Raw genomic sequence first — 12,818 nt, forward strand, 5'->3', positions numbered from 1 at the left:
TCTGTCACGCAATTAAACGTTTCTTAGTGATATTTTCATCCTCTTTTGAATCCTTTAGCTTTGTACTTAGAGACTGTGTTGTAGCTATAATATGCAATTATAAGTTTGTTACTGAATAAAGAGAGAATTTATTACTAATGTGAAGTGATGAGTTATTGCAAAAGAGAACTGAAGCCATTACTGTAAGGTTTATAGTGAGAATAGGGGCTGTGTAACAAAAGGAGAAAACGTAATCATCTGCTCATTTCTCTCAATTAATCTTTTGTAACTTGTTTGTTGGTGGTTGTTTTTTGTTGGGTTTTTTTGGCTTTGTTCAGACGTCTTACCTGCTGAAAGCTAAGTGCAGCTTGAAAAAGGCGAGGCATTTCTAAATTCCTGCTGATGTTTACAGGAGCAATTGGATGCTCATTTTTCTCTGCATCTTACTGTATCTATTAGCTACTCATCGTTTTTAGATTTGTTTCTCCAAAAGTATAAATGCAGCATATAGACATGTGGAGATTCTTTCTTACAAGTTTTCTGTAGTGGATTCCACTGCATATCAGAGAACACCTACCCCTCTCTTTTATTTTTTTTTTTTTTTTTCAATATGTCTGTGTGAATTGCTTAAAGGTGTATATATTTTGGCTTAACCACTGAATCTGCATTGCTCACACAGAGCTATCTCCTAGGACTGTATCTTATTCATTGAGAAAGTTTCCTCTTTTGTCTTCAGTACAAGCAATAGAAGTTGTATTTTGAGGAGGATAATGAGTGGCAGACAATCTTTAATATTCAGTTTTTCCTCTGCAGTATTTGAGTATGATATCTGAGTTGCTGACTGATTGAGTTTGGAAGAGACCTCTGGGTCCATCTGGTCCAACTCCTGCTCAAGCAGTGACAGTCTGAGCAGAGTGCCAGGACCGCATCCTCAGGTGTCTTCCAATCTCTAAGGAAAAGATTCTGCAGCCTCTAGGCAGCCTTTGCCAGTGCTTCATTACTTGTACAGCACAGGAGTGCTGCTTGGTGTTTGAGGGTCTGTCCCACTCACTCTGGATGGCAGGAAAACTCTGTATCTTCTGTAGGTTTCTGAGATGCAGTTTTCCCCTTGTTCTTTTACTCATTACCTCTTGCTGAGAAGCCTGTTTTCTCTGCTGGAGTCCAGAAAGTGGCAAATGGAAAAGAGCTAGGTTAATTTGGGTAACGCTATTTTCTTTCATCCTTGCAAAGAGCTAACAGGATGTCCAACCCAGGGCTGAAGAGCAGTTATGGCCCCCAAATTAATTCAGTGTATTTCACGTCTGTTAGCTTCTGAAGTCATGTGTTTCTAAATGATATTGCAGTAAGGAATCAGCAGTTATGAAAGTAGTATGTAGCATTCTGATCCTGTTAATAATGTCTTCACAATCAGAAATTTAGTTTTCCAAAGAAGCAAACGGTAACTAACACTAGAGAAAAGGGGAGAGGAGATGACAACAGATTTTAGTGCAGCATAAATGCATGCCTGTGATACAGCTTGTGCTGAAGAGCTAAGGTGAAAAGTGTTGTCTTATATGGAACAAATTGAGCAACAAATGTACGCTGTTGATGTGCTTTTCTTCCACTCAAATTAATTCAGTAGCATATATGAAAGCATGTTGGTCCATTTCTTTCTCTCAAAGAATATATCATTAATAAAAAGCCTAAGCATTTCTCTCACCTACATAATTTGTTCCATTTGCTTCTGCCAAAGTGAATGCTACAGTGAAGTCTGGGAAAAATTAGCAGAGCATTGAATGTAACTGTAGATTTAAAATGAGAAGTTGCTTGAGTTGAGCTCACAAACAATGCGTGGAATAAACCTGATGAGCTGCAGTGGAGTGTTTAGAAAAAGTGCTGTAGAGAAGTCAAAGGTGATTTAGTTGGGAACTTTCTAAGTGCAGAAACATGTGTCCTTTAAATTAATATTGTTCTTGTGCCATGGCAGCATCTTTGCTATAGAAGTTCCCAACTCCCTGGGGAGTTCAAGATGAGCGGGGGCAACTTGTCATCTGCCATGAAGTCACTGAACTCCTAATTGGAATGGAGAACACTCCTGAAGTTTCCTCTGTATACTATGTTATGCTGATCAGTACATTAAAAAGTCTTGGCCAATGAAGCTAACAATGGTAATTTAGGCAGGAACCAGACTGCAACTACAATCAGACCCACTTTTTTTTTTTTTTTTTTTCTCCCAGTTAGTATAAAGTTTTGTTATAAACTGACATATATGTACTGTTTGAATGTATTCCAGGGTCATCTGAGCTTAGATACTTTGCTTGGGCTGAAAAAGAAAATCAAAACAAACAACCAACCTTCCAAAAACAAAATAAAACTAACCCTAAATGAGATTTTTCTGAAAGTAAGGACAAGGAAAAATGCATAGTTTTGGCAGTATCGTCCTCTGGTCGTGTTTTCAGTGACAGCCTCTGAACCTTTTCTTTCAGGGAGGAGAGGACAGCTACTGCACACAAGTGTACTCCTTGCTGTCCTTGTTCTGGGCATGCTTAGAGTTCTGGTAGTTACCCTTCACACTAGCTTGATAGACGCTTGATCTTGCTTGCAGTCTAACTCTAACTACAAACTGTTTCATCAAGGTACTTGAATGTATAATAGTTAAGAGAGACTTGTGAGATTCTGTGGGAATTCTGACATTGGCAAACTTATGCTTTCAGAAGAAAATGAGTTGCTGGGTATTTGCTTATGTCAGCTGAAAGTTTTGGGTTGTTGGGCAGAACCCAAACCCATTTTCTTTTTTCTTTCTTTTTTCCTTAGGTCTATACATTTTGTTGAAGTGACAAAACAGAAAATACATACTACTCAGAAATCTCTTGACCAGCTTAGTTAAAAACAAATTGGGCTCATTCCTTTATTGCCATGCAAATATATGTGAAATACAGGAAGTCTAGGGAACATGAATATGTCAGTTCATTATGTAATAGCAGTGAGCTTAAGTTCAAAATCCTCCTGCAATAAACATCATTCTCTCTCCAAAGGAAAGGAAGGTTCTCAGAAGCAAACAAAACCTATTTTAATGAAATTAGGTTTCTGGACAAAGCTTTTCCACAATTATTAAGCAAGTAACGTTGTGATTAGGTCTCATTATGTTGAATGACTGTTTCTTGAGAAACTGTCTTCACGGACTATTAGTTGATGGCATATTGTTTTATTGAATCACTTATGTCCATTAGTGTTCTTTTAGAAGAAAAAGATTTAATTCTGTTGATCAGAAACTGAAAGAAGTAATTCAGGAACTTACTCTATTTTCATTTTTTTTCTGTACTTTCAATTTTCTTTTGCTATTTCTAGTCACCACTAACATGATACAAATATATGGTAATAAACCTGATAACGTTTAATGGATTTCTAGAGGTTCTCTGTACTCAACCTGGACAAGCATGAAGCAGATGTTTTTTTTTTTTTTTAAATGCAGCAGTGTTTTGCCCCTTAATATCTTTTTTTTTTTTTTTTTTTTTTTTCCCCCTAGAAATCCAGCTGTATATGCATTCCCACTGAATGAGAGCTTAAATTTCAGAAAAGTCATAGTACTGAAGTCTTCATCTGAAAGTACATCCTCTAACTCTAGAGTCCCTGTTAGAGACTTTGCTGTGGCTCATTTATTGTGCTTCTAATGTACTGGATACCATCCTCTTGGGCAGCAGAATTAATGTCTAGGATGGAAAGAGTAATAGAAGTCAGGAGTTGGAAGAGACCTTAAAAGATTATCTAATCCAGTGCCCCTGCCAGATCAGGAACACCTGGAATCAGGTATACCAGGTGGGCTTTGAATGTCTCCAGAGGAGGAGACCCCACAGCCTCTCCAGGCAGCCCATACCAGTGTTGTGTTACCCTTATTTTGAAGAAGTTTTTTCTCATATTTGTGTGGAACCTCCTGTGTTCCAGCTTGCACTCATTGCCCCTTGTCCTATCGGATCTCACTGAGAAAAGCCTGGCTTCAATCTCCTTACGCTCACCCTTTACATATTTATAAACATTAATGATGTCAAAAGATTTTAAATAAAACATCTTTAAGGAATGCTAGAGGTATACTGCAGATATTTTTTTCAATCATACTAACTTGCTGATTTTTGCATCCAGTATTCCTGGAGCAACCTTTGACAAATATTCACTCCACCTTATTTTCACCCACACTCCGTAAACTTAGTAGTTTTTAAAGCAATTAATAGGAAATATATGTAGAAAGCAATTCTAAAGGTATATGAAAAGCTCAGTTTTAATCAGCAAACAATAATTCATAGTGTAGGTCTTTTCATTTTGCATGTGAGAGATTAAATCCTCTAAGTTTCTAAAAAGAATTTTTCATTTCTTTTCGGTGCAGTTGCAAGAGAATTGAAAGTATAGGTAACATACCAGCATTGTATTTAAAACCAAAAGAAGTCAACAACAAAACCCTAAGTTTTCATTTGTTATGGAATTTCATATCATTTTTACCGTTTTGTAAATTTCAGCTCAAACCAGTTTTCTTTTATCCAAAAAGTCTTAAAAAAAAATGAACTTTGTGGTCAAGTTGATCATTATAGCTTTTCGAATTCTCCCTAGTTCAGGTAAAGCACCAAACCTTAAATTTCTTTTTTCATTAACAATGCTGTGACGTGAAATACAAACAAAGCAGAAGCAATTTGTGTTTGTGAATGTCTGTGCTTGAATGTAATATCTCTGGAAGAAGGTCACATTGGTAATGTTTCATTATGTCTTCCATTTGATTTTAATTATTCATGTTTCGTATTATTGTTGAATAAAGTAATCCATCTATACAATATAAAATTTTCCAGCCGATTGTCAAGTTTGAGGAGGAAACTTCAATGTGATGGTCTGCAACAAGATTAAGTTTCCACTGTCACTGCATTTTTATTTTTGATTTTTTTTTTTCTCACAGCAGCTTTTTTACTTTCCTTTTTCCATAAGGCATTTGCAGTTTGGCATTTAGAATTACGAGGGTTACTTGTCGGTGGAGATTATATCCAGTTTTATACCCTATTTCTATATTATTGTTGTAGATGCCTGTACCTTAAAAAGTATGCTTTGTAATCTTGGAGAAGTAGTTGGTGCAGCAATTGGGTGTAGTTGGGTTTCAGTCATTTGAAGAGATGGGTTAAATTTAATCTTTTGCATGTAAAGGCAGTTAAGCTGCCTCTTCACTGGTTTTGCTGATACCTGCAGTTATGGGACCAGAAGAATGTTCTAATCCCCAAATTCTCTGACAAAACACACTGAAACCGGAACTAAAAAATTGGTTTTAGCTGCTGAAAGGGGATTCCGTAGAAAACACTGGAGCTCTCAAAATTGCTTGCTTACGGAAACATGAGAGAAGGCTAACAAATAATTAATCGCAACTTCCCTGCCTCTGACAAGAGGGAGTTAGATATGAGAAAATAGAAAGCACCCATTTGACAGCTCCAGTCCTTTTAGAATCTTTTTTCTGTCTCTATCTTGCTGTAAGGAGGCTGCCAAGGATAACAGGTTTAAGAATTATCCCATCGTGAAGCGGTTATTTATTGTCATCTTTGTGCCTGCAATAGTAAATCATACTTGGCACCAGCAGAAGATGAGAAACTCAGTCCAAAGTCAATTAGCATGTTTTATGAGTACAAAATAAACTTCAGAGTTAATGGTAGTTGCCCATGGTTGTTAAGAGCCTGATTGTCATCTGTGCTGAATGTCTGCACTTTCAACTGAACATAACGGGGCCTGGGGCACTTAATGGCTTTGTGAAAAACACGAGGAGAGAGCAGCTTGGAGGTCTCCATGCACTCACTCCCTGTCTGCCTGAGTACAGGACAAAAGTATTCACCTCACTCTAGGAGGGCATGGGAGCAGCCCACGTGGTCCCTTTGTCTTTACTGAGAAGCAAGAATATTTGCCTCTATTTTCCTTCCCTAATCTGATTTCTTTAACAATGTGATATTTCAAGTTGTAGGTTAAATAGTAAACAGTTAGTAATGGTATACTTATTACGGCTTTTTATTTTTTTCTTTGTAGTGTAAAACTCTCTCTGGCGTCTGTGACCACATCATCTCACTCTCTTCTGATCCCCTGGTTTCCCAGTCGGCCCACCTTGAAGTGATCCAGCTTACAAACATCAAGCCAAGTGAAGGGCTGGTAAGAAGTACGCAGTTAATCAAACACATCATCCATGATAAGAGAGTAACAAATAACAAAACAATTTGTATATATGGAAATGAATAGGACTTTTTAGACTTTTTTTTTCAAGTCTGAAAATAGTTTGATTTCTCATGCAGCTGGGCCAGTAGGGAAGCGTTTTGTATGGCTGAACAATGTATGTGAAAATTTAGTGAACAAGAAGAAATGAATGAGGAGTTCTTGTCATTTATACCAGCTTCTAAGAAATGGTTCAGATTGTTCTAGCATCTTTAAGTCTGAAGGGATTTAAATTACTAAGATCAACTCAACCAAGAAGTTTGTGTGGGCTTATGCACAAAAACTGTCAAATTCTGGAATATGCCTCATAGTATCGCAGGGATATAAAGCTGTTTTGTAAGTTATCCAGAGGCTGTGCAGCACTGCTGAGAAGTAGCTTATTGAATTTTATAGCAAGAACTCTGCACGCTTAATCAGGTGGTTGTAAAGGCTCAGTGCAGCCAGCCTGTGTTTGCTGCTCAAGAGTTGACTTATATCTTTTGTTTGTGGTATCCAACACTCATTGCATGAAGAACACAATAGATAACAGTTACAGCTGTACAGCTGTGTATCACTACTAATATATCTTTCCACAATCCTTGGCGAAAGCAGTTGATTAAAGTACAGTTAACCATTTTCTGCCTAATGAAATAACTTTTGCAGCTTAATCCCAAGTTTATTCTCAGTCCATTTACTTAAATAAGAGAAATCACTGCTGTGCTCTTCTCAGCAGTAGGTTTCTAAGTTGTTGTTTGGATGGTGTAGTTTTAGAGTATTCTAGCTTGTGGGTTTGTTGTATTAAAGATCGGAGTTTTTTCTTTTTTTTTTTCCTTTTTTTTTTAAATTTTTTTCCAAATTTGGTATGCCAAAGTATTTAGATTAATTATACACTAAGCTAATTTTCCCCTCTTCTGGTAAACTACGATTACAGTATAAGTAAAAAAGCACTTCTGGATACGTACGTATTGCCTCATACTGTTTTTCTGGTCTACTATTTGTTTTCTCCTCCACCACTGGCTTTCTTTTCCTTTCTGAATGCATTTCAGACTGTTCCTCCAGGATTTCAGCTTTCCATGGACTCTCTTTTCTCCTGTAATTTTCTCACTCTTCTGCCAGCTCGCTGCAGTCAGCCTTTCTAGATCTTCTGCTGTAATGAGGAAATGTTTTTTTTCTTTCTCTCAGCCACCTCTTTTGGAGTTCTGTCCAATTTTATCTTAGCTTTTCCTTATTTCTTTACTGTTCTGCCTTGTGACTATGTTGTTGTTTGTTTGTTTTTACTTATTTAAGCCTTTCTGTAGGGTAGTGATATCCCCAGTTACTGAAAAATGATAAGACCAATACTTTATATAAACAAGAACAAGGGTCTGTTCCTGCTTGCCAGATGATGAGATAGATAACCTCTTGCCCCTCTGTTTTCTACCCTCTGTCTGTCTTGTCTGGTACCATTTTTAGTTTTTTTTAGTAAATGTCTGCGAACAAATTGAACAGAGTCTTGATGCTGACCACGTCATTGTCGTTTAAAAAATAATTGTATGTATTAAAAAAATTGAGAAGTACCTATTATGCTGCATACAGGCTTTAGAAGGACACAAACCTGCTTCCACAGAGTGCACTTCTTTCCCCTTTATGCTTCCCCATGTGCGACTATTCTCTTGCCCTGTATTGTACTGGCTTCTTTAGACTGTGAGCTCTCCAGAGCAGGAATCAAGAACTACATATTTTGCACCAAAAAGCACATATTGTACCTATCTGTTTGTTACAGTCTTACTAACATATCATCTTGGGGCTTTGTACAAAAGCTTTGTTTCTAGGCTACTGATATTTTATTTAGTCATTTCACTAATATCTTTCAGTTAAGATAGAGCGCTCTTTGTATCATTTTAAGAAGTAAAGGTGGAGTGTGGAGTTTTAATAGTGCTTGTACATCACAAGCAGGGTGAATGTGACCTTCTGGACCTTCTTCCAGGATTCATGAAATGTTGGAGATGGAAAATGGATTATTGTCAACAGTGTTCTACATTTTGGACCCACATGACAGTTTTATGTTGGCCTTACTGCTCACTAAATAAAGTCTTCTATAAAGCTGAAAAGACTTCAAGGAGAAAGCAAAAGGGCATGGATGACTGTTGACTTGGAAGATGCTTCGTCATCTAGCATAAGTGGCATGTTTAAAATATCTTGAATTTAATATCTAAGAAGAGAAAACAGATCAGGGAATGAAAAAGAAGAAAAATAAATGTGAAATTTGGAAAACAATGCTATTTCCCTAAAATAATATGGCAAATATAAGGTGGAATAGAGAAAATGGTTGGACCTTTTACAACATTAAAGAAATAGCAACACCATCAGTGTGTTTTAATCAACATGCAGTTCTTTTACTATATTTGAACTGTTTCTGTGGAAATCATCCAATTATCAGAAGGAAGAGGTAAATTTGCTACATACAATGTCTTATTATAATTATAAAATGGTTATCAGGAAATGAACTAAATAGTCTGGGAAGGATGTTCCTTGGATGTGATATGGAGAAATTCTGGTGTACTGGGTAAAGCTTGTATGAAACATGGGTGAGTTTTGGTGTTGCTCTTTATCTTTTTTTTTTCTCCTTTCTTTATCCCTAGTCTTCCCACGTGAATGACTGCATATGTGTTCACAAATGGGTGTTACTGCAGAAAGAGATGCATCCTACAGTGATTGTGAAGTAAGAGTGAAAGGGGATCTGTCAGAGTATAAAATTCTTCTAAAAATTGTTACATCTGTATCACGAAGTAGAATCCAGTTTTGTGTATTTTTCCCATATTGATTCTATCTAAGCTAGCCAGTCTTATTTCTATAATATCATTTGCCAGGAAACAGACTTAAAAATATTAGTTTAACTAAAAACAAGTTTGTTTAGCAAAGAAACAGAATACTACACAACTACTTCTAGACAAAAGGCAAGTTATAAATAGCACTTTTCTTGGGGAGGTTTTTCTTCAACAGTGCCTTTTCTTTCACTTTTTTTTTTTTTTAATACAGAACAATACTGGAGAACTGTGGCACAAATTAGGCAGAAAATCAAATACAAACAGGAGAAACTAAAACTAGTCAGTTAATGGATGTGATAACAAACCTAATGAGTTCTGTGATATGACTTCAAGTTTAAGCAATTCACCTAATTTGCTAGATTCAGAAATGCAAAGGTGAATATACCTGAATATTAGACTGGTTGTTCTTGTTTCCCCTTTGCTTGCTAAAGCAAACACAAAATGGGCCTGCTATGAGAAAATGCACTCATGAAATAGAAGTTATGTGTAGGGAAGAGCAGCTGGTTAAAACTGCGTTGGTGGGTGTCCAGTTGGGAAGTATTTTTCAGGCATCTAGTGTACTACCAGTTCCTGATACTTTTCCTCTTATTTGTCTTGAAATGTTGGAGTAGATGGGGGGGAGAGGGAAGGGGAAGCTATGAATAGGGTTTTGAGAACTGCTGGGACTTTGGTCTTTACTAATCATACTTAAGCTCTAGGGCTGAGCTAAGATACTCAGGTTTACTTTGAGCTGTGTGTTTACTTTTGCACTTTTGGAGCACGTTCATGGCTAAAGAGGCTAATGCAGTTCAGGGGACTGCATTAAGATGTAATCGTGGAGAAAGTAACAACTCAGTTACATACATGAAAAATGGAATTTAAATCTTCTTGTGTTTTCCATCCAGTATTGAGTAAATTGAGTTAAATGTAAAGCAAGTTCTTTAAAAAAAAAAAAAAGTCATTGTTTTTTGAAGCCTTAACTAAAAAATAGTTTATACTAAGATAAAATGTATTAAGTGGTTTGAAATTGGATTTCTGCCTATAACTGATCATAACAATCTGTGATGTAATGAAGCACAAGTTACCTGATCTTTAATCAAGGAATTTGTTTGTTCTTGTTTATTCCCAGGATGGTTTCTGTAGTTATCTTAGCCATATAAAATGCATTACTTTTTCTTTTGTAAGAATCCCTCAGATTAAAGAAGTTCTTAGGATCTTTGGCATTGTCTTTGAATATAGAAGCTGTGTATCTGCCAATTTGTTTTAGTGGAAAGAATGGTACACACTGATCATTAAGAGTCTTGTTGATACTGTGCAGCCACAAGGAGGCAGGGAGGAAAAACTAAACGTTTTGGTATTCTTTCATTTCAGAGGAAACGTGTCCTATCTCTTTTCTGTACCGTTTCTGATGCATGATTCACTAAAAGCAAGCAGTGGGGTGCGTGTGTGGAGGGGTAGCTCATCTTCCATTGCATTTCTTTTGGAAATGGCAAAATGTTACTTCTCCCCATTTAAAAGCTGTTTTGTAAACAGACTGGTATTTGTTCTTTCAAATAATGTGGCATAGTATCAGTGTAACATTTCTTCTTAACTTTGCATGTGCAGAATTTATTACAGCTTCTCTTCTGATGTGCAGTGTCTTGATTTTAGCCTTTAAAGAAAAAAATTCAAAAATCTTTACTCTCTTTTGCTTCTTGAAGTTCTTTTAGATTTCTAGGAAAGATTAGATTGGATACAATGTTCGCTACTCCACAATAGCATACTTAGAAGATTTTACCATCCTTCAGAATAATGCATGAAATTGAACATGAAGTTAATATTAAGTGTGAAACTTTATCCTATGCTTTCATTTTGATATTTAACTTGAAAGCAGTAACTTATTGTTGGCATAAACAAAACTGTGACTTCCTTCAGATATTGCTCTGCGTGAACCTGACACATAATTCCTGCCAGCACTGTGGTTTCAACTCTTGCCGTGTTGCATGGTGTCTGGTCAGGTCACTTAGATCGCAATCTTAAGAGTGATGTTATGCTGTTTTTTGTTTTGTTTGGGGTAGGGATTAGAAACAACAACAACAACAAAAAAAAAAAAAAAAAAAAACAAAACAAAACAAAAAAAAAATCCCAACAAACAAACCCAAAAAACCCCCACACCTCAAAAACAACGTATCTACTATGTGACTCATTACTCTGTCTTTAAAATGTGTGTATATTAGTGTTTCCCTACCTCACAGGGGTGTTGTGAGGGTAACTGTATAAGAAATGTCTGTACTGTATTTGATATGACTGAGGAAACCACGTGCATGGAGACAATCAATGGAATGTTATTTAAGGTGGATAGAGGAGGTAGAAGGTGAAGAATAATGTTAGGGGGCTCTTACCTGCCTCAGAGAACAGATCCTTCCTTTGTGCTCTTCCAGCTGTGGCAGCCCAATATGACAACAAGATTTCATGCTCTTATTGTCGCACAGAATCATAAAGGTTGGAAAAGGTCTCTAAGATCATCTGGTCCAACCATCTACCTGCTACCAATGCTACTCACTGAATTGTATTTTTTTAGTACTTCATCTACGTTTGTTGAACACCTCCAGGGATAGTGACTAACCACCTCCCTGGGCAGCCTATTCCAGTGCTTTACCACTCTTTCAGGGATGAAGTTTTTTCTAACATTGTGCCAAGCAAAATAAAAGTTAATTTTGAGCGTTGCCTCCTAAGAAACGCATATATATATATATATATATATATATATTTTTTTTTCTGGTTCTAATGTCACCACCTTAAGTAGGGAATACTTCCTCTTTTCCACTATCAATGTTTGTGAATTCTGGTCCCAAATTAGATTAGCTAAAATGGATAAGTCATCTTCACTCTTTACCATTTATCACTGGTATATGCACCCTGTTCATCAACTAGAAACAGGTTTCTTTGTAGCGCTCTGCTTAAGAGGAGAAAGAGATGATGATGGAGATAACATTTGCTTGAGTGCTCAGTATTTACTTGCTTCCTCTGAAGTAGTTAAGGAAAGAGAACTTCCTCAGAAATTGATAAACATGTGGTGTATGTCGATTCTCTCCTTTTTCCTTTTTTTGAATTATTTTGGAGATTGCTATTAAAATGTTCCAATTTTAACTTGATGAAAAAACAGATTTGAGGTTCTATCCCAAAGTACCCATGTAGGAACTTGTCACTGTCCATAAGCTATCCCTTTGCTTCCATAGTTTATGGAAGAAGTTGATAATAAAATAAAGTTGATGTTTAAGTTGTCATTATTCAGTTTTATAGCTGAACTGCCACTGAGATGAGTAAAGACAGTCAGCAAGTCTTAGATTCATTTTGCCAGCATGCTTCACAGCATTGGTTATCGGTTTGAAAGGTATGTTTGTGTGGACTGGACTCTAGTCTTCTGTGGCTTCCAAAGCAAAAGAAAGCTGTGAAGTATTTATGGACGTGACTGTAGTAATTTTTAGGCTACTCTTGCTAATTAGGGCTGGAATCATTTGGGCTGTTGTTCTCTATGTGTGTCAGAGAGACCCGTCCTGCCCAAATACTGGTTCCTTGTGACCTGTACTAAAAGTCCACCAAATCTGGGGGAAAAAAAGGCTTTTCTTTTAGAGATATGCAAGTTATGTTTGGATGGTGATCATTTGTGAAACACTTTAAAAATTCTTTCCCATAATGTCTTTTTCTTAGGGTATGTACATTAAGTCAACATATGATGGTCTCCATGTAATTACTGGAACAACAGAAAATGTAAGTATTGTTAATACTGTACGTACAGGCCTGGAAGCCTTTTTGACATTACTTGTGGTTTATGCTTTCCCTTTGCTGTAGACTACATTTTGCTTGTGAAAGTGTGCTAGTTGGCTGATGAGGACC

At 36.6% G+C, this 12,818-nt stretch overlaps 1 protein-coding gene across 6 annotated transcripts in view; it reads left to right on the top strand.

Moving 5' to 3' along the window:
* The window catches only part of CNKSR2 (connector enhancer of kinase suppressor of Ras 2), a 204,265-nt gene that overhangs the window by 79,683 nt on the left and 111,764 nt on the right, over positions 1-12,818 (top strand). For 5 of the 6 annotated variants that reach the window (XM_052673741.1, XM_052673742.1, XM_052673737.1 and 2 more), the window contains exons 6-7: positions 5,998-6,117; positions 12,633-12,692. In XM_052673741.1, coding sequence (XP_052529701.1) covers positions 5,998-6,117; positions 12,633-12,692 — 180 coding nt within the window. The remainder of the gene's footprint in view (positions 1-5,997; positions 6,118-12,632; positions 12,693-12,818) is intronic. The other variant, XM_052673740.1, reaches the window with a different exon arrangement.

This window comes from Tympanuchus pallidicinctus, unplaced genomic scaffold, assembly GCF_026119805.1.
Source record: "Tympanuchus pallidicinctus isolate F22 unplaced genomic scaffold, pur_lepc_1.0 scaffold14, whole genome shotgun sequence".
In the NCBI taxonomy this organism is placed as follows: Eukaryota; Metazoa; Chordata; class Aves; order Galliformes; family Phasianidae; genus Tympanuchus; species Tympanuchus pallidicinctus.